Below are 22,405 nucleotides of genomic sequence, written 5' to 3'. Positions count from 1 at the left end.
CTCCCACCTGTCCTACATCGTGTCTTCCGTGCACTTCTCTCGCTTCAAGCCTTTATCGCCATTCGATGCCGCGCAGCAAAAAACGGCCTCCTCCACGTCAAAGTGACAATTTTGCAGCCCGTCTGTTTTCTTTTTGTCCTTCTCGAGTTTGCTCTCGATACAATCTGTCGCATTGTCCCTCATCCCGCTGGCTGGGGCGGAGGGAGTGTTTGATGTCGCTAGCAGCACCTCGTGTGAATAAAACGCAATCTGTCCGGGACGGCACCACCGCTTGCAGCACACCAGACATCCACAGTGTGTTACAGACGCAACGTCTGACCGCACACACAGCGGGAGAGTTTTTGGGTGTCAGAAAAAGGTCACTCCGAAGAGGAGGAGGATGGTGGATGGGGAAAGGGGCGGGGCTGTGAATGTGCATTGGCCGGGAACTTTACCCCATGTTAGAATCATTAACAGCGTCATTACGGGTTGTTGACTCAGCCTCGCCCGCCGCCACTTGTTGGCCTTCTGTGTGTGTCTGATGTGCTCGGTCGGGTGAGAGTGGCTGTTTATTTAGGACTCAGGTCAACTTTCACCCCCCTTTTGCTTTTCAGTATGAAAACAAAGAGAAATACACGAGTTGTAGTTTGCTTGCTGAATGCTAATTCATTTCAACGGGGAGTGGGGGGGGATGGCGTGAGGCACAAACTGAGCATAGCGACTTCGAAACGGTCACGACGGACCTCCCGGAGTATGTCAACTTTTTGCGACGTCACGCATCACGACTTGTTAATTAGCGTCGGGCCTAGCGTTGCTTTTGCAAGCTGATTCACAAGCAATCAGCCTTGCGTTTGCCCAGCAACAGCCAATAGATTATTCATCATACGAGAACCAAAGCGATCGGGTTCCCTATGCCCCTCCCCTCCCCCCCTCGAGGCTTCGCTTTCATTCATCGCATTGCCATAGAAGACGGGACGAGGGAGTTATCGCGGCCCTTCTGAATAATAAATATCTTTTTACAGAGAAGGGCTTCATTTTGGACTTGCAGGAGAAGCCAGGGTGTTGCAAATAGGCGAGTGGCTTTCTGGAGTACTTTGAGTATTATCTTGTATTGTGTAATTTACTCAACAATCCGTCATAAAAAAAAACGTCAGTTTTGGAAAATGACGCCCCCGGCGCCCATTTTTATTCAGTCTGCACACCCGCTGAAAAGCACTCGAGAGCACTAAAACACGTCTTTCGACTCCATCACGTGATCGCTTTGAACTACTTGGAAACATACGGACGTGCAAAGTGTCCACACGTGCCTGACAAAGTACCTGCTCCTTTTTAGCCTCAGCTTATTTCCAGCCGGCAGACTGGCAAAGTGCCGGAGCCAGACAATCCTCAAATGAAACAAAAAAAAGGCAGACTTGAGGAAGGGGGGAATTTGAGAGAAAATCAATGCACCCAATGCGTCGGAGAAAGAAGAAGAAGAACAATTTGTTGGAAGGACGAAGGTTGCAAGCTTTAACATTAGCGGATCAGGTCCAGTTGAGAGGTTTTTAGGGGCTCGGCTTAGCTCGGTTCGCTTCAATCCAATTAGAAAAAAAATCAAAGCCAGCCACACTTTGCGGATTGATCTGGCCTCGCGATGCAAATTCCGTCGTCATCACAGCGAATAGCGCTGCGAAATCGCTCAATAATTTACGCCAGCTCTCCTTGTTGCTTCTCCGTCTGATGTTGTCTCGCCGAAAGACAAAACGATGATGTCGCCCGTGGGCCGTTACGCGACCGTTCCAACGGTAATGATGATCATTAATTCAAGCTGATCCGACCGTATTTGTCGTTTGTGGAAAATTATTCTTATTACTGCAGCCTACTGAAGCGTCTCAATGTGTACTCAGACAATCTGTTTCTATTATACTGCCCCTTTCATTTGATCATTCCTAACTATTATGCAACTGAAAAAAAAATATTAGTGACTAAAGTTAGAAACCCCGCACGTAGCTGTTGCTCAAATCCTGCATTGTTGGACTTCAGGCACGTCGACAAGAGACGTTTGATTGGGCTAACGACATAAAAATCAATAAATGTTGTGTGTTTTGCATGTGAAGATGACAAACTGCTGACCGGGCACATGTGTATAATCCTGGAGGTGGCCTACATTTGGGCGTGAAGTGGTTGACCTTTCTGTGTCTTTGTATATGCGTGTGTGCGGGTGTGTGTAAGTGCGAGAGTGAACAATAGGCTCTCTAATGACTGCTCCTAATACTGTACACGTGCCGCGCACAAGCCAGCCAACCAAAACACATGCCACAGGATTTGTCGTACCTCCGCATGGGAGGCCAGACCAAATATATGGTGTTATTATTTCGTTTAATTGAAATAATAAGGGAAAAAAGAAACAAGTCATTAGTCAAGCACTGTTAAAAATGATGGCATAAACATTGATTTTAAAAGTGTCTTGGAATTAGGAATGGCCGAGTATCGTTACCAGGTATCGGTATCGGTCCAATACCGGTATTATGTACTCATGAAGGCTGCTGACAGAAGCCGCTAAGCGTTCAGGCCCAAAAAAGCTGACATGGAGTAAATCCTCCTTCCCCGTAGTTGGCGCTACACTACAGCGGTTGGACTCGTGCTGGTATCCGTCTGGAAAAAAAAAATTTGGTATCGGACAGTTAATCGAGTTCTTGTCAACAGGACAAAATGTCTGGCAAGCAATCATACCAAACGGGTTCTGTGCGCTGAAAGGGCGACATGTTCAAAGGCAGGGGGAGGGCGAGTGGAGGGCCACAACTTCAAGGATCATTTGCAGAGCCATTCAAGCTCTTGTTGCGCGAGCCCAGCCTGGCCCTGACCCGACACCCTCCACCCCACCCTCTCCCCCTCCAACCAGACAACAGTCTCCTACCATTTGGCTTGAAAAGAAATCCGCTGGCAGGAGGAGGGGCTGTGGAGGTTTTTACAATGGGAGACTTGCACGTGATCCACATTCATGCGGCTCCCACAAACAAAGTGGCGAGCGTGGAATACTATTCTGAAGCCAAATACGCAAATCGACATTTTCAGGGTTTGGCTGCTTGATTGTAACGCCTCCAGTTTTTTTGGGGGGGGAAAACTCAGCCCCAGTTTAAATAGCAACATGAGTCTCAAGAAGTCACTTTGAAAAGACACAGGAAGTTGGCCGTTTTGGTTTGAAGTGACTGTCAGTTTGTGAATTTTTGCATCACCGCCAAAAAAATGTAAATCTGTCCCCGACACCAGTTTCGATAAGCAACGCAAAATTGAGTACAATGACAATAAAGGGATTTCGGATTCTGATTCTGATGAGTAAACCCACAAAAAAGGTTGCAAGAAGCAATGTAATTTTTTACTTTTAAGCTCGTTTAGATCTAGTCGTCTTTTTTTTTTTTTCTTTTAGGATTGCCTGGAAGGCTCTTACGGTCAATTTTTGATCATCATCGTCATTATCAGCTTCACAAATCGGTCTGGCTGCGGGATTATTTCGACGCATTGGCGTTGACGATGTTGGCGGACGAGATGAGTGGGAGTTGCTGCTCGGACTCCTTGGTAACCAAAATGCATTAGCAGAACAGAGGGGCCGGTCCCATGCCCCTCCCACCGGGGTGTGTGTGTGTGTGTGTGTGTGTGTCCGGGGACCGGACCGCCTCGGGGTGGAGTGATGCTGGCGATGGCGGCGGCGCTAGGGGGGGGGCGAGAGAGAAAGAGAGAGAGAGTGAGCTCGAGAGTCGGAGTCGGATTGTCAGCAGCGGACACTCGCGCGGAGCGATAATGTGAGCGCTGAGCGTGCGTCTTTTCTTTCTGTTTTGGATTTTATCCTAATTGTGGCGTCATGGTGTTCATCGGGACCTCGCTCAAGTCGCTCATTAAGTACTTCAAAAGCAAAGGTAACGTGAAGAGTTTTTATTTGATTTGATTTTTTTTCCCTCAGGCAATATTGCAACTTTATTCTGGTTGCATTGACTTTTTCTTTTTTTTTTTTTGGCATTTATTTGATTTCATCCTTGTCATATTGCAATTTTAGTTTACAAGTGTTACGCCATTTTTTTTTTTTGCTTGAAATATTTATTTTTAATAATGTGACTTAATTCTCGTAACTAAGATCTTAGGTAATTCTGTAAGAATTTTTTTTTATAGTTTTTCTTTTTACAAAACTATACATGCAAAACTACAGCTTTATTCTCACTGCATACCATCGCAAAAGTACTTCATTCTGGTCCTATTTTTGTTGTTTTTCTTGTGACATTGGTGTGTTTTCATCACATCGCAAAACTTATCTGCATTTGGAGCAGTTCCAACATTAAAAGTGAGCAAACTTCAACCTACATTTCCGTTTTCACTTTCAACAATTTTTAATGTGCACGCTAGCGTAATATTGTATAAATATTATGATGATGATATTGAAGATTTATGCGGTCCGAAGAGAGTGAGCAGTATTAAGTGGACACTTGACGCACGTGTGGATGGATGCTCAGCCGAGTTCCAAGCCGCTGGTGGCGGATTTAATCGGAGGCCTATTTATAGCCCCGAAGCCGTGTTGTCGATTATTAGCTCGCATGCCGCACCGGCCTGCACTTTGCTCAGCACCTTGTCTGCGGCGTGTAGTTAATGGTTCACTTTGGTCAGTCCGAGGAAGGAAGAAATTTATGATGACTCAAGCGCCGTGGGAGGCAAGTTTCGTTTCGGGTGCGACAGCAGGGCGAAGTTAGAAAAATCATTCATGGCACCATAAAGTTGACAGCGGTGAGGTGTCAAATTCCGCATCGCTGACTTTTTTCGGGGCCAGCAAAAAGTTGACGTGTGATGAGGACCGAGTTTAGCTGTCATGTGACAGAAATTTATATCCGTTGAATTGCCTTGAAAAAGTTACGATGTGATGTTAAGAGAATAAAGTAAACATTTGCTGAATGTCATTTGTCGAGGAGAAGGCGGACTTTTGTGGGAATAAAGTTGGAACGACGAGAAATTGTGGAATTCCGAAAAGATATATATTTTGTCAATCTTTTACCGGATGAGCGATTCTCTCTCTGAATGTTCTGGACTCCCCTTTCCACGCCAGTGACGCTTTGAGCTTCCTTCCGAAGGAGTTGTGCCCTAACGTGGACGGAGCGCATCTTAACAAACTTCTTAAGCCAGCAAACTCGTTGATTGTGTCATTTGTTAGTTGTTTTTTTTTGTTTTTAATTTGAATGCAAACGACAAGCAGGCTTGAAGAGGTGTGGTGAACGCGTCTCGCCTTCCCTCGCGCCTCGGTCCTCCAGAGGCTGGCTGTGGTGCGTATTGTGTCGCTGAAAGGCCTGACGCAGAGACACAATACGAGCTTTGTGCCGACGCTCCGCATGTCTTGCGTGTGTGTGTGTGTGTGTTTTTGGAGGGCTCGTGGGGGGAAGGGTTACCTGGAGCACCGCACCAACTCCGAGTGATCCTCGTCAGATTTTATTTATTTATTTATTTTCTTAAATATGTGCTACTTTAAGATGTTCCAAACCAGGACATCAAAGCGCTCCCGCGTTGTCGACCAATTTGCAGTCGTAAAGGCCTCTCCCCCGACACACACACACACACACACACACACACACCCCACGCATCCTAGCAGGCCTCATTAGCACCTGTGAAAAAGCTCGGCCACACACACTCCTCTGCCGCCTTTTCCTCACACACCCACACCAGTTGTTTGGAGGCACAGACGAAGTGGTCCAGTTTTGACTTGGGTTCCCCAAATGGAGTTAATCCTGCAGCCGGGATCTCCCACTTTGGCTTGGGTACGCTCACTTGGTAGGTGTCGATCAACCTGGTGTGGGATTCGTTTACCGCCTGGTTCCATTTTTATGTGTGTGAATATCAAATTTAATATCAAACTGGATGGACCAGTTTGAAGAACTACTTGGCAATCAGCTGCTCGGTCAGAAGGTGTGACGTCTCCGATAAGTGTCAGTCTCCCCGTCCTCCCTTGCCGCTAACAAACACGCCTTTCTCAGGCAACGTTCAAGTCGGCGATGGCCGACGAGCCGCGGAAGTTTTCTTACGGCAAAACTGCGTTTTGTCCCGACAGCCGTGTCTAATCTGGATGAGGAGAGCAAGTGGACTGTCCACTACACGGCGCCGTGGCACGAGCAGGAGAACGTGTTCCTGCCGGGCAGCAGGCCGCCTTGCGTGGAGGACCTCCACCGTCAGGCCAAAGTCAACCTGAAGAGCGCCCTGCGAGGTAACTCTCAACTTCTCAACTTCTGCTTCACCGCGCTCGTGATAAGCTCACGCTTCAACAATTTGACCTATTTTTGACCAAGGATTAAAAAAAATAATAGAAATAGAACATTTTTAAAATAATCGGGAATCTTTTTTAAATAATAACAACCGGAATTATGATTCCCCCCTTACACATATTTCTTTTCTATTTTTGGATCTTGCTCTTTTTCTTCATTCTTGTAATTTACAAATTTGTTATGGGTAACACTTTTTTTTGCAATAGTACAGATTTGTTCTATTCATTTTTATTCGAAAAAAAAAGTAATTTTTTGTTACGATGAATTATTTTTTTTGTCACATGAGAACTAACAGTAAAAATTAACACACAATCCCGCCATTTATCATTCTGCTGGGACGCACGCACGACCGACATGTTTGTCGACAGCAGCGTGAGAAAATTGCGCAATTTGTGTTTTTTTTTTCGGTGTAAAACACAAATGCGTGAGATCCTTTCTCCTGTAAACAAACGGCAAGCTCTTCCCAGCCCTCTTGTCAAACAAACACCGGCGTCACTACGCACACACACACACACACGCACACACTCCAGTGGCCTTGTGAAGCAGTAGATAAAAGGGTGAGCTGGAAGCTGATGCACACACACATTGTGAGGGCCTTTGCAATATTGACGTGTATGTGAAGGCCACCTGGCGTTTGGGATCAAGTGAGACCCCACAGCGGCAGGGGGGGCAACAGGTGTCACATGACAGCACCTGGGATGTGTGTGTGTGTGTGTACTCCCAGAAAGTCCAGGGTGGAGCATACAAACAAACAAACACACTCACACGTCCATTTTCCTAGTTTTTGTACAAATGTCACATTAACTTGATCTGAAAAACCGTAGCCAAAAATTTAGCTTTATTTCTAGTTGTGTGACAAACGACGCGGGGCGATCACACGCTGTATTGTCACAATATGTTGGGTTTCGATTATGGCAAAACGATTCGCACCATTGTAGAGACGCATTTGAAGTGTGAAATTTGATTCATGGATGAATTGTTTTGATCCTCCTTTCTGAAGGTTTTCCAGTTGCAATGTCAAATTCTAATTATCTCAATGCGTGAAGCCACAGTGGCTGTTGCGCAATACATGGCGCAAATTGACTCCAGCGGGGTGAGTGTTGCGCAACTGGCTGACCTTGTTGGCGTGCTCCCTATCGCCTGTGACGAGTTGATGAGTTATTGATCCATCTGCTTTAGGGCACTAATAAAGTAAGTGTGGATGACAATTGCTTTCGGGTAAGGTCGCACCCGCGTCCCGGCATTACTGAATACCAGTGAAGATGCCAGGTGGACTTTGCCCCATTCCATATGGAGGCCATGTGGAACAATAAGCAGGCTCAAATGTATTCTCACCAAGTTATTTAGTCACTTGAAATTTTTTTTTTTTTTTTTCTGAAGTGTGACATGAGCATCTAGTAAAATGTTTGTGCCTTCGCCCTCCCAGAATGTGACAAGTTGAGGAAAGATGGCTTCCGCAGCTCTCAGTACTACTCGCAGGGGCCCATCTTCTCCGACACGCCGCAGTCGGACAACAGCCTCCACGAGGACGACGACGATGAAAAGAAGGTGAATGTTCATGTCAAGTCTATTTGGATGACCTCCTTGCGCTGGGTCAGCGCAACGGAAACTCTGTAAGACAGTTCTTGCCTGCCCTCTAGTGGCCGTAAATGGAACGTCCACCTTAATCGCAGGCCTCGTCGTGAACTCTTCAGTTATTCGACGCATGTATGTTGTGTATGTGATTCAAACTCAGAAATGGATGCTCTATGCTGCCCACAAGTGGAACATATTTTTTTTCATATCAAAACTTACACACATAAATATTGCTACAATGTGTGCCTTATTCACAAAAAAAAACTATTTCCAAGTGAGCTCCAGAGGTCCTCAAAGCCTCTCCACTGTCATCATCATCATTACGACATGTTTTGTTCCTCCCCTCCATTTATTCTGCTCATTTTGCACTCTTGACCTTCACAGCCCCCCCCCCACCCACTCTCCAAAGTGAGCTCTCGTTAGCCCTCCTTCTCCTCCCATCTCTCTCCTCGGCCTTGCGCCGTCAACGTGAAACTAACGTTAGCTGACAGCCGCTTCCAAACGACAATCCCACTACCAGCGTTGACGCACCCCAACCCAAAAATGTTTTCCTGCTCCTCCATTTCCCATCCCTGCATGAATGTACAAGCAACAAGCACCTCTACTCGCTCTCATGTCCGGGAAGACTCGCAAGGTGTTCTTCCGTCAACGTGAAGATGTTCGGACGGCGGACAAACGCGGTGGATTTACGGGTTTAAACAAACATGATTCATTTTATGACGGCGAGAACTTGGAGGACAGCGTGCACTGTGATGGGTAGTTTTTTTGTTTCTTTTTTAATGAACGGCACGTCCATCCTTAATGAAGGGTAATTGAATGGAAAAGTATTGCATTCATAAATGTATATAAATATTTACTTTTGTTGTTAGTAGCATGCAAAAAAGGATATTTGTTACTCCTGGAATCAACCCAACATTATTCGCTAAAAAGAATAATTGCCGTCTCCGTCCGTCAGTCGCTGGCGTCGTCGGCGGAGGACGACGAGTCGCAGCTGTCCATGAGGCCGCAGACGCCCAGCGACAAAGGCGACGTCTCGGAGGCCGACGTGACCAAAGCCGCCATGCTGCCCACCCCGGAGGAGAGGATGAGGCAGACGGCGCAGGCCGTGCCCACGGACATTGTCGCCATCAACGTCACAGGTACCCCCAGGGACTTGCCACGCAAAGCGCGTAAACGATGAACAATGACAACCACTTTATACATAAAACCATTCCATTTAAAAATATATATTTATATTTTTTACTAAACATGCAAAAAAAAAAAGTCAAATAATAGTGGAAAAATTAAGTACAAAAATACGATAAAAACATCCACAAAAATATTTTTTTTAAAAAAATGCAAAATGTCAACTTTAAAGTCATATAAAAAAATCAGCTTAAAATAAAGTAAGAAATATTTCAATAGATTTAAAAAAATCTTTAAAAAATTATTAAATCTAAAAAACAAATGAAACTGCAAATTAAGAATTACAATAAAACATTAGAACTGTATTACAAATATTTGGCAAAATTATAAAGCTAGGAAAAAATAAATATTTTTTTGAAAAATAAAATATGAAATATTTTATACGAAAATAACTGGTCAACAATCAGAAATGCAACTTTTCTGAATGAATGTTTTTTTGGCGATTCTAAATTCAGGTTTCAGAAGAATTTACAATTATAACAAATGTCATTTAGCAATATATTTAGTAATATATTTTTAATTAAGGATTCAGTACGTTTCTCATACAACACATTGCTAAATCCGTATTGCACAAGCTTTTTTAAGCCAAACTTCAAAAATAAAATGTGCGAGAAAAAAAAGTAAACACATTTTTGAAATCAGCATCAAAAATTAATTTTGGGACACCTAAAAATTTGATGTTGTCCCTTGTAACAAGAAATATTCCACAAATCAAAAACTTTTAAAAATCAATATTTACTCAATAATGTTAAAATTACTTAAGAAAATAAAACAAATACTAACAAACGTCTGGTTATTTCCCCTCTTTTCTTACATACACGCAACAAACCATTTGGCCCGTTAGTCTTTCCCGTGCATGTTTTCTTCCATTTACTGTTAACATGAACGCAAACTCACGCAAAAAAAAAGCAACATCTTCTCCTCTTCCTCTTGTGGCGTCTTCAAATCTCCTCCACAATTTGCGCCACATGAGAAGTGAGAAAATGTTCGTTTTTTTTTTTTGGTGACATTCACACACTCACGCACGTTTGCACACTTTTGCCCCCCCTGCATGTGCCCTCCACTAACTGTTTGCCACTTGTCTTGTCTTGCCTGTGTGTGCGCGCGTGTTCCCAAGGCGCCGTGTTTGACCGGCAGGCGAGTGTCCGGCGCTCCCTGGTTAGCACGGACACGGTGTCACGCCGGCCCAAGAAGGTCAAACGCAGAAAGACCATATCGGGCCTGCCCAACAACGTCGACCTGGAGCTAGGTACGCGTCACCGTGTGAATGCTGCCCTCTGCTGACATCACGTGTGAACTACACTCACCCCTCCTCAAAATATGCAAATAAAAAAAAAAGTGTTGGATTAAGTCCTCGCTGTTTATATCAGGCAACAGTTTACTCGTTAACCCTCGTCGACATTTTGATAGGCCCAATTGATGCTTTTATGTAGATAAAAAGGTTCGCTACTCGTTGGGAATTTTTTTCCACTTTTTGTTTTTAGTCCATTGTGACTTTTTATTTTTCAACGACACTTAGTTTTAGTGAGTTTTAAAACAGATCAATCTGTGAAAATGCTTCGCTTGAGTTGAGTTTTCTTAGTTTTTGTGTTCGTTTTTGCTGTTTTGAGTGTTTGTGAAGACAACTCATCTGATTTAACCGATATTTAACGCTTAGTTTTTATTATTTAATTCCCTTTAATGTACTAACCTAGTTACTTGTGCTCACTGCATCATCAATAATTGGAGGAAGTCTAATGGGACATTTTGTGGTCCTATTTGTACTCAAGTGATCCTCCCAAATAAAGATTTTACAGCCTCACCGACCCCCCCCCCCCTCCCTCACCATAAAGTGCAGCTGAATGTCGCATGCTTAATGATTATTTATTTCCCCCCTGCGTGTGCAGCAGGCCGGTCCGTAGCGCTAAAGGGGAAAGTCATTCCTCTTTGCGATAGCATCGTGCCAGCCGATGGGCACACGAGTCTTGTTAGCCTCTGAATGGCGCCGGTAATTGTCCCGTCAATTCATCCCTGTCTCGTTCGCGCTCTCTCTCTCTCTCTCTCTTTCTCTCTCTCTCGCTCTCTCTTGCTGTGCGGCAGTTTAATCTAACGCAGCAGCTCCAGCGCCACGCCGGCTTTTAGCAAGCCGGCGTTGCATTTCATGCGTGTCGCGCAAGGCGAGTATCACCTCCTCTAAAAAAAAAAAAAAGAAATGTTGCTTTCTTTGCGTGTCCGTTGTACCGCCTGCATGTTGTGCTCCTCGCATGACCACCTAAGTGGTGTGCACGCATGTACCTGTAGATGCACGCTGACGGCTTGTTGACTAATAGATGAAGGCTAAACTTATTAAGGAGTCCCACACGTCTCCTCTCATTTCCTTCCCTGCTTAACGAGCAAAACCAGAAGTCATCAACACATGACAATTTGCAGCAAATCTAATTAATTAGCTCGTCGGCACTGGTCGTGGAATATTGCGTTCCCTCCGGCTATGTTGCTATTCGCGCTCACATCCAATATGATTCATTTCAATCTCGAGGCGACAACATGCTGCACAGTTCCCGGTTTAACTGATATTTTCAACACGTTAAATTGGTTAATAATGCGTAAAAATAAAAAACGATGTGGGGACAGACCAAAAAGTTTTGCTTTGGGAAAAAATATGAAATTAATTATATGTGCACAATAGTGGGATGGAATGCCGTGCATTAAGCATTACTGCCATCTAGTGGTAAGATATATTTACAATGTGTTTGAAAAGTGTTTTTATTGTTTTTTTAATATCGTGGATTTACACCTATTCATGTGGTTCTGTAAAATATGCCACAACTAAAGGAGGTTCACTATATTCAGGATTTTCATCAAGCTGATCGTTATTCTCTTCCCCTGACAGCTGCGAAAGGACGTGGCGGAGAGCTACGACCGCATTCCATGTTCATCCCCGGACAATACTCCACACTGGGCCGGGTGGGGAGTGTCAACTCGGCGCTCCGCCGCTCCCGCACCCGCGATTCCAGCTGCCAGACAGAAGAAGTTAAGGTCGTCCCGCCGTCCATGAGGCGAATCCGCGCTCAGAGAGGACAGGGAATCGCAGCTCAGATGGCCGGCCTCTCCACGTCCTCCTCCGCTGGAAGTATATCCGTCTGCAGTAGTGACAGCTCCGGCATACTGATGCTGCCCCGTCAGCGGAACGGGGACCTGTCGCGCTTCAACAGTCTCCCCCGCCAAGGCGCCAGGGTGTCCCTCAGCGCGGACCCCATCTACAGCAGCACCCCGATCAAGGCGCAAGATGGCGGCGCTCCACAGAGGCAGATCGGAAAGCTCCAGGTGGACGACACGGCGGTGCACATGAGGAACGCCCCGAGGACGGGCACCCTGCCCAGGCCACGGTCCCAGGAGGTGAAGCGGACGCGATCCAGCGAGTGGGCCGGGGGTCCGGCCTGCGTGGTGTCGCCACACGCAGCCTATTCCACGTCGCTCATCCCCAACGCCACGCTGTCCAATTCAGCCGAAGTTGTTGCTCTCACCACCTCGGGACAGCATTCCCACCCGCAGACCTCTGCCTTCTCCGCGGCACGGTCTCTTAGTCTGGCCTCCCACGCCGACCCCCTCGTCGTCCCCGCTTTCACTCACAGCTCCACTTGTCCGGCGTTGGCCACTTCTATGCCCACTCACGCGCCACTTGATGCGAGTCGGGTGGCGGGAGCGCCCGCCGGCGAGTCGGGACACTCGGACAGCAGCGTGCACAGTCACAGCACCTTGGCGCCCACGCCGCCGTCGTGTCAGACAGATGATCAGTGGATCTACGACACGCCGGAAAACGTGGCGGTCCCGCACCGGACTCTGACCTCCAGCACCTCCACCCCCATCAACCAGCTGTACACCAGCCTGGAGGCGTCATCCCGGACGACCACGGATTCCAGCTCGCTCTACTCCCAAGACAATGACGGATATTACACCTCCATGCACCTGGACTCGGGTCTGCGCTCACGCGGCCACGGGGCGGCCGCCGGGCGGGCAACCAGGCACAGCATGTACGAGTGTCGCGAGATGGCCGCTCAGGACGAGTACGGAAGCTTGTACAGCGATCGCTCGCTCTCTCGCAGCATTTCCCTGCGGAAGTCGAAGAAGCCCCCGCTGCCCCCGACTCGCACAGACTCCCTGAGAAGGAAGCCTGGTCCCAAGAAGCCCCTTGGAGGCGTGAGCGCCATCGGTGCCGCAAGCGAGCCCAACAACGGCGCGCTAAACGAGAGTCTGATTGCCACGCTGCAGCAGAGCCTCCAGCTGGGGCTGAGGCCCGGCAAAGGCAAGGGCGCCTCCCCGTCGTCGCCCTCGCACAGTCCCAGCAGCGACTACGAAGACCCTTGGGTGCTGCGTCCACGCAGTCAGAGTAGCGTGAGCGCCGGGAGCTCAGCGACGTCACTTGCCACGAGCGCCAACGGCGTGTCCAATGCCTACTCGCTTTGCCACGTGACGCCGACTCACAGCGATACCAGCAGCTTACGATCCGACTACGCCGACTCCTGGGGCTACTACATGGAGTACCCTCGTAACCATGGTGACCAGAGCGCACAGACTCCCGTGGCTCACGCCGCAGACAGCGCGTCAACCGGACCTCAGCCAGGAGATGAGCAAAACGGAAGCGACGTGCACGTTAACAACGAGAACCCGGGAACTCCGGTTCAGGAGGAAATTGTGGCAGTGAAACCCAAAACCACCTCCCCGGAACGAGTGCACAGACTGACTTCGCCCTCCAGCGGCTACTCCAGCCAGTCAAACACGCCCACCGCCGGAACCCCGGTCCCGTCTGGGATCCGGTCCATGTCTCCCTCAGGAAGCCGCCCCAGGCCCAAAGTCCCCGAGAGGAAATCCTCTCTGCTCTCATCACTTTCCATGTCGTCTTCCTCCACCTCCCTCTCGTCCAATACCTCAGACTCTCTCAAGAGCTGCGGACCTTCCGCCCAGCCGCCCCTACCCGTGACCTCGTCCTCGCCTCCAACAACACCTCTCGGCCCGCCGCCGCCATTCAGTCCGTCTCTGTCCCCCAACGTGAATGGAGAGCCTCTGCCGCCAAACATGCCGCAAACACAGAGCCCTCCCCCGGGATGCTCCACGTCCCCGGAGTTCCCACCGCCACCCTCGCCCGAAACGCTGTTCCGCCCTCCTTCGTCCCTCAACGGGAGCTTTAGTCCTCCGCCGCCACCTCCTCCTCCTCCCGTGTCCCTCACGATGCCTCCGCCACCTCCTCCGCTGCCTGCGTCCATCAACATCTCTTCCTCCAAGTCTCCTGTGATGTCGGCGCCCAAAGCCACGGTTCCGAACAGTCCCACAAAGTCACCCGAGCTCCTCATCACGCCGTTCGCCCTGCAGAGCGTTCGGCTGCGCTCAGTCCGACGGACGGAGGAGATGGCGATCAACCTGGACTCGGAGGAGCAGCCCAACCGCAGCTCACATTTTGCTCCGTCGCCGGTGTCGAAGCTCCCGGAGGAGCTTTCTTTGGAGTGCGCCGTTGAACATGACAAACCGGATGGTCCCGCTTTCAACGGGAAACCTGAAGAGCAGAGTTGCCTTGTTCTCAAGGGAATAGAAGGGCGGAAAGCGTTGCCGAGCGACAGCAGCTCCCCTGTCAAACAGAAGCCCCCCGTCATCGCCAAGAAACCCAAAATCTCTTTTGTCCTGCCACTGAGCCCCCAACCGGTCCAGGAAGCCATCCTGTCTCCGTGTGACCACACGGACGGAATGTCGCAATCACAAGAGCGGTCGGAAGAGGAGACACAAGCGCAAGAGAAACAAAGTTCAGAGACGTCCACGGAAATCCAGGATGAGTGTCCCGTCTCGGCCAACTTGGTCCGGGAAGCCTTCCGGAACGGAGATGCCCGCAACGACGAGGACGAAGACGGCACGAGCAGTACGGCGGGCTCCGACGACGCAGGTTTGTCTTTTTTTTTTTTTTTTTGGTGATTCTCAATAACTTCGAAATGCAGATGGCGGTGGTCTCATTAGTTTAAGCCAGTTGACGCGAACCCAGAACGAGGAGTCGGCGTGAAATTTATTGGCCTCGCCAAAGCAAAGCGAGGCCCGCTTAAAGCCAGCCGCCTCGGAGCTTTAAGAAGTAGAGCGGCGGACGCTGCTTATCAGCACCACAGCAGCGTGCATTCTGCATCCTCTGCTGAGCTTTTTCACCGCCACATCGCTTTTCCCTTTTGGCAACGTAGTCGTTCACGTCGTGGACTGCAGGGGACCTGAAATCATCCCGAGTCCCAAATCCATTTTCCATGTCGGCCTCATTCCGCTCTGCCGTCTGCTCCGAACTTTTCGACCCGGCATTCCCTTTCGACGTCCCGGCGGAGATCGGCCGCCTTTTTGTTGCCGGGCAAAACAGAGTAAAAAGAAAGAAATTGACATTTTCTCAGAACAATCAGTGGAGGAATTTTTACGAGTTGCGATTTTTAACTTTGGCTTCAACAAAAAGGAAAATGTTTATTATTGTCGGATTTCAAGTGACTGTGGAAGGCGAGTTTCGCTTTTTTGATGATTTGGACGAATAAACAGTTTGGAATCTTTCAACTGGTTACGAAATGTGCAAATTGGAGGTGAATTGTTTGTTTTTTTTTACTCATTTTGCTGTCATTTTCAAACCAGACCACCAGGACGCTCAGCATTTTTCCCCTCCAATCAATTTCCCGCTCTTTTTATGTCCCGCTTGATCTCTCTCTCTTCCACCCCCTATCTGGTTTAGCGTCCGAGGGGAGAAGCTTTTCGAGTCGTGAGCGAAGGGGGAGGGGCATCCTGGCATCAGTGGGGGGGGGGGGGGGGGGCAATGGAGGGATGAAGCGGATGCGAGCGTGTAAAGTGAGAGCGCTGGCAGCCGGCGGCTCGGAAGGACGGAGCGCTCCATAACGGACGAGGGATGTAACTCGGCATGCGTGTGTGCGCCCGGCAGGTGACGTGTTTGACTCCAGCGCGGACGAGACGTGGCCCGCGCCGTCGCTCAACGGGACCCCGGAGACGGGGAGCATGGTCACCCCCACTCCCACGCCCACGCGGACCACCGAGGACCTCTTCGCTGCCATACACAGGTACGAGCGGCAAGATGACAATTTCCGTTTCATCGGTTTCGGGGGAAGGTCACGTCCCACTTGGTGTCCGTTTCAATGCTTGTCTTTATTCGTAGTTGTTCTTCGCAGACGATAAATAATACATGCATGCCGCGTTTCTGTCCACAGTGTATGGTATCGTTTTTGTTTTAGTGAGGGTGGCATTTAACATCTTGAAGCGTCTTTAAAGATTTTTCAAGTGAGCTGAGTTCACTGCCTGTCACATTTTTGGCTCTCGAACAACGGCTGGTATCTTGAAAAAAAAAAAAAAACAGAAAACTGTCTCAAGGTGCCCATTTTATTGTTTGAAGTTGGTTCGAGAGGGAGCACGCTCCATCTGCTCCCTCGCGATTGATCGCACAATCGATTGCGCCATCAATCGTGATGTAAAAGGTGACAATTCACGCTGGCATCCTTCAGCGCGGCCGTCGTTCATCTCGCGCGCGTCGCCCCCTCGCTTCCGTCCTCCTCACCGGAGGGCTCAACAATTCATCCCATTCAAATCGACATGGCAATGTAGTACGATGCCCTTTTTGAAACGCAAAGGAATAAATGCAAAAGTGGCGTCCGCATGTTTTCATCTCATTTTTGGATGAAAAGTTGACGGGATAAAGCCGTGGATTTGTTTGCATTCTTCTGGTCGCCAGCAAAATTCCAAGCACGTCAGTTTTTCTTTTTTAAGTTGGACAATTAAAAGCTCGCACAGAGAATGTGACAAATGTGGTGATCGGATTTTTTGATTTCGTGACTTGTGTTGAGGCCGCAAATGTCAAGTTGTTGTGATTGCGCAAATGTCAAAAGTGTTCAACCTGTTAGCAACTCAAAATGCACTTCATAAAGCCGAAGCCGAACCTAACGCAACAAAACGGATTCATTTATTTCTTGTCGCAATGAGATTCTTTTTCCAGAACGATTGCGCCAACACGCGTAAGCGTTCCGTAAAGTGACTGCGGCGCCATTAAAGCGAGTGGCAGCCCGGTGGTCTTTATCTGGGTTCGATAGAGGCAAAAAGAGACAACCGGCAGCTTGTGTGTCGTCTCTCGCTCGCTCGCTCTCTCTCTCTCTCTCTCTGACATACATTGCGTATGCGCTTCAGAATGAGACTGGAGAGGGGGGGGCTACACATAAATTTGTTATGCGGCGTGCCACTTTAGTTTTCATGCTCACGTGGCTGCCGGAAATTTGACTTCTCAAGGCAGGATTTCATTGCCTTGTGAGATTTTTAAGATGGTCACAACAGGACAGGAGTGTTTGGAGCACATTTTTTTCTTTTTTTTTTTTTTTTTTTTTAATGCATTTGGTGACAAGCTGAGCATCGAAGCAACTGACTTTCTTTCACCAGGAAAAAAAACAACTTAGTGACAGTGACTTAGTGGCAAGATTAAAAACAACAACAGCTGTAAATGAGTCAATAACCACTCGACGGGTTGTCACCTGACCGATTATCGGAACAATCGGTGGATGAAATGCGATCACGCGACCGATTCCCGTCACAAGGAATGAATGGAATTGCATCACGGCTTCGGCGGAGGAAATATTGGCAAAATTAGTGATGATGACCCCGCCCCCGTTTTCTGACGCATTCAGGTGCGTGAGCGCGTGCGGCGCTATGCTAACGTGGCGTGCTTATGTAAGACAGGCGAGGAGAGGCGCCAGCGCGAGGTTGAATGTAGGCCACCAGCGCATATTGTACTTTGCAAAACAGACCTCACGCGTACGTGCGTGTCCTTCAGCTGCTGTACGAGACCGAGTCGCTCACTCGCTCGCCCGCTCTCTCGCTGAGATCTAATCTGAGGATTAGGGATTTTGTCTCACTGCGGCCTTCTTTCCTGCCTTTAGCAGCAGCACAATCTGCATTTGTTGCGCTCACCCACGGGTGGGATGGGGCAAAGTGTTGCACTCAAGGCCCAGGTTCCATTTTTAATACCGACAGATGAGGAAATGTTTTTTATTGAAATGTGGATATAAAATATGTAAACAATCTATTATTATTATAAAAATTATATATATGTATAACAATTAATTTTAAGAGGATTTAATTGAACATTTACAATATATTAAATACAATTTTAAAAATGCAGCTGTGTGAGTAAATATTTTTTTTCATGTATTTTCGTTGAAATAAATTAGCCAAACAAAAATACAATTGTTCATTTTTACTTTTACTTGGTTTTATAGTTTACAATTAACTATTTAATAATTGTATTTTAAAAATTGATATTTCAAAGTTATTTTTAGTTCGATTTGTATTTTATTTATAATAAATGATATCACCAGTCCTTTTATAAAAATAAAATCAATTTCACTGGATATGTAAAATTGGTTTATTTGACAATTTTAATATGTAGAATGTATAAATCAACAAAATGTCAAATTAATGAATTAAAAAATAAATGAATTTAAAAAATAAAAAAAAAGATTGCAAATACATCTTTGTCCCGATGTGTCTCATTGCTTTCCTACCAAATGACGGCACATGTAATTATTCCTTCTTATTGGTTATGTTAGCCGACTGCCGCTACCTCCGGATTAGCGGCCCACCCGGAACCCACTGACATTAATAAGGCCGATTGGCCCCGAGCGCTTAATCCCGTGTTTGCCGCTCGTCGCCGCATTGCGCCTCGCAAGGCTGAGTGCTGCTGCATGCCGGCCAAAGTGATTGCCATGTAATCTTTTGGGATGAAAAGCCGCCAGAGCGGCAAACGTCCAACCAAGGCTCCGCGGGTACAACAATAGCCCACCAGCCGTAGCTTGGCCACTAACGAAATCCTGGCTCCTCCTTCGGGTGGCGAACCCATTGGAAGAAAGAGCAGAGCCAAATATTTCAAAAGAACAACAACATACCTCCATCGGGCTCTAGAAGTGACCTAAACCGGGAGGGATTGCTTTATAATTTATCATGTTAAAACATCACAACAATGCAGAAAGTACAATGCTCTTTTTTGATGGGACTGCGTCGGCTCTTCACAGGTCCAAGCGGAAGGTCCTGGGTCGCAAAGAGTCCGAAGAGGACAAGCCCCGGTCGGGGAGCCACTCGCAGTCGCCCCCCATGACGCCCCCCTGCGGGTCCCCCGTGACGGCAGCGTCTCCGTCACCACGCCCGTCGGGCTCCATCCAGCGCCACCTGCGCAAGTCGACCACCAGCAGCGACTCCTTCAAGGCGCTGCTCCTGAAGAAGGGCAGCCGCTCGGAGAGCAGCTTCCGGATGTCCGCCGCCGAGATGTTGCGCTCCACCGACCCCCGCTCGCAGCGCACGCGCTCCGACTCGGCTTTGCCGGACTCGCCGCTGCCGTTGTCCTCGCCGCCCCACAGCCCCCGCGCCTCGTCGGGCCGAGGGAAACGGGCCGCCGAAGAGTGGAGCCGCTATGAAGCGCTCGCCCTGTCGCCGTCCGCATCCTCGGCCTTCAAGTACGGACGATCGCGAACGCCCCCTTCGGCCGCCAGCAGCAAATACAACGCCCGATGTCGGATCCTCAGCAGCCCCATGACGGTCATCTGCGAGCGAGACGGCGAGTATGCCGATGCCAACGGCACTTTATCGGACGACAGCGCCAGTTAAGTCGCGGTCGCCGGACTACACCCAAAGGAGGTTTTTGGGGCTTCTTTTTTTTTTGGTGTACTTTATCCTGTCGCTATAACAACATGTTTGGAAAGTCACTGCATACTGAAATAATTAACAGACAAGCCCAGCGGTGGTTTTATTTCAGGCTAGTATTAAATTTTTATTTTTTTGGAGCGGCAACCATTCATCGACGGCGGGGTGCTGGTGTAAGTTCTCTATTAGCTAATGTCTACCGCTGAGAATGAAGAATTCTCAACTTGTGAACCGTTGCGTTGTTGTTTGTTTTTTCTCTTTTTTGCTTGGCCCAAAATTTTTATTTTGAGCTTCAGAAGTGAAGACAAAAATACTCACGACAAAGAGATACAAAATGAAAATACTCACGACGAGCTGCTGTCTGCCACAACTCAGGCAACCAAACTCCAGCTCGTGATGTCACGCACTTGGCCATGCCCCTTAAAGGCACACACCTAACAAAAAAAAAATTACTCCACTACGTATGGTAATGACACTTTGTTTTACACGATCCGATGCTATTTTCTTTGATGAAAAAAATGATACAAATCAAAAGCGCTGAGATTTCTAAAATTAGACGCTTGCGCTCGATTGCAGAGGGTTGAAACTTGTCTGTTGATTGAAGAAAGTTGTCGTGACTTTCCAAACGTGCTGTCCAGTCAATCATCTCCGTTCCAGTAGGCTCATAAATCTGTTCAATTGTAGATTTTGCACTGTGCATAGTTGTCCAGTTGACTTCATTTGACGTGCGTTTGTTGAAAAGAATGTTTTTGTCCGAACAAGCTCGATGTTTTCAGACCGATCTTCTTCATGTGGTCACCGTGGTTACCAAAGAAGCCAAACAACAAACCGCACGAGCTGTCGTTGACCCTTTCAAAAGTTTATCCTGATACTCTTTTATATTGTTGCGTTTGTAAATAAATAGAAAATTAATGTTTTAAGTCAAATGTGGGCTGTTTTTTTGTTTTGTTTGCTTCCTGAGTGGTCCTAAATCTTGATTAACGTCAAATGTTTTCTGCTTTTAAAATGATGTTAATAATAAGATATTAATTATTATTTTTGCTCGCAAGTCACAGCAAAATAAAGTGAAAACGACAACAACCGCTACAAAAATGGACGGGCTTTCGATCGCAACTAAATGACATTAAAGTCATTCTCGTCAGCAGCAAGCTTTCGCCGCGCCGAGCACTGCCAATGACACCGAGTCGTGTGGGTACGTGTCAAATTTCTGCTGAGTGCGTCACAGTGACTCAGCAGATTTTGATCCTTTGATCCAACGAACACAGGCAAAGAAGAGATGATATATATTATATATGAGTAAAGCGTTACTGTGAACTGAGCCCTGCCACAAAGAGCATAAATAATTAAATAACACACAACTAGCATTCTGATCAATTTTGTTAAACACCCTAATTGCAAATTCAAATATATGAAGTTTAACAATTTTATTGAAATACTCATTGCGACATGATATCTATATCTATCTATCTATATATATATATTTATATATATATATTTATATAGTGCTATTATGAGTATTTCTTAAAAGTTTTGGCAGGTTTTCCAAAATGCCGGAAGAGTAGAGTAATCTGTTTGAGCAAAGGCACTAGTAAAAATTGACTAAATGCTCACAAGGTTTTCCATGAACAAGAATAGGCTTCATCGCGATAACAATGCTGCCCTCGAGTGGTCAAGTAAGTAAACTGCAACACTTTCCAACTGCTCTTTATTTTCTTTCCTTTTTTTAACTTTATTTAACATTCGTTAATTACAAAAAATGAAAAGATTCCTTAATACATGTTTTATATGTGAAGTTTTCCTTACGTTTGCGTTTAATGCTAAAGTTTATTAATATGTTTTATATATTTATATATATATAAGACGATCATGTATAGTAAGGCTTTTTTTTAAACAACCATGTATAGTGAGGCATTTTGGGGGGGAGAAACGACCATGTAAAGTAAGTTAAAAAAAACAAAGTTATTAAAAAAAATAAAAATGAAATTAAAAAAAGGGAGAAAAAGTATGATATATATATATGTATATATATAATATACATATATATATATATATATATATATATATATACTTACTAAATATATAGATTATAGTAAGGCTTTTTTAAAAATGTATAGTATGGCTTTTTCCCTTTCTATATATATATATATATATATATATATATAATATACATATATATATATATATATATATATATATACTTACTAAATATATAGATTATAGTAAGGCTTTTTTTAAAATGTATAGTATGGCTTTTTCCCTTTCTATATATATATATATATATATATATATATATATAGTTCATTTATACAATAGAGTACTAAATTAGACATGAGCATCCACCCGAACTCTAAGACGATCATGTATAGTAAGGCTTTTTTTTTTTAAACAACCATGTATAGTAAGGCTTGAGGGAAAAAAAACGACCATCTATATTAAGGCTATTAAAAAAAAACAAATACAAAAAAACAACCATGTATAGTGAGGCATTTTGGGGGGGGAGAAACGACCATGTAAAGTAAGTTAAAAAAAAAGATTAAAAAAACCAAAGTTTTTAAAAAAAGAAAAATGAAATTAAAAAAGGGAGAAAAGGTTTTATATATATATATATATATATATATATATATATATAATATATATAGTTTTATATATATATATATATATAAAACTATATATATATATATATATATATAGTTATATATATATATATATATATATATATATATATATAT

The 22,405-nt window shown here is 46.1% G+C and overlaps 1 protein-coding gene across 1 annotated transcript in view; it reads left to right on the top strand.

Annotated features, from left to right (window-relative positions):
* Positions 1–20,602, top strand: part of nhsl1b (NHS-like 1b) — a 58,437-nt gene extending 37,835 nt beyond the window's left edge. Inside the window, exons 4-10 of the mRNA XM_088286877.1 lie at positions 6,038–6,190; positions 7,675–7,796; positions 8,779–8,962; positions 10,126–10,257; positions 11,878–14,916; positions 15,928–16,063; positions 19,052–20,602. Coding sequence (XP_088143003.1) covers positions 6,038–6,190; positions 7,675–7,796; positions 8,779–8,962; positions 10,126–10,257; positions 11,878–14,916; positions 15,928–16,063; positions 19,052–19,640 — 4,355 coding nt within the window. The 3' untranslated portion in view covers positions 19,641–20,602. The remainder of the gene's footprint in view (positions 1–6,037; positions 6,191–7,674; positions 7,797–8,778; positions 8,963–10,125; positions 10,258–11,877; positions 14,917–15,927; positions 16,064–19,051) is intronic.
* The last annotated feature ends 1,803 nt before the right edge of the window (positions 20,603–22,405 follow it).

The sequence above is a fragment of the Idiotropiscis lumnitzeri genome, chromosome 21 (genome assembly GCF_059441095.1).
Source record: "Idiotropiscis lumnitzeri isolate Australia: NSW breed Sydney's pygmy pipehorse chromosome 21, RoL_Ilum_1.0, whole genome shotgun sequence".
Classification (NCBI taxonomy): Eukaryota; Metazoa; Chordata; class Actinopteri; order Syngnathiformes; family Syngnathidae; genus Idiotropiscis; species Idiotropiscis lumnitzeri.
Note: the sequence above shows the minus strand (reverse complement) of the source record. Positions and strands in the feature narration are given on the sequence as shown.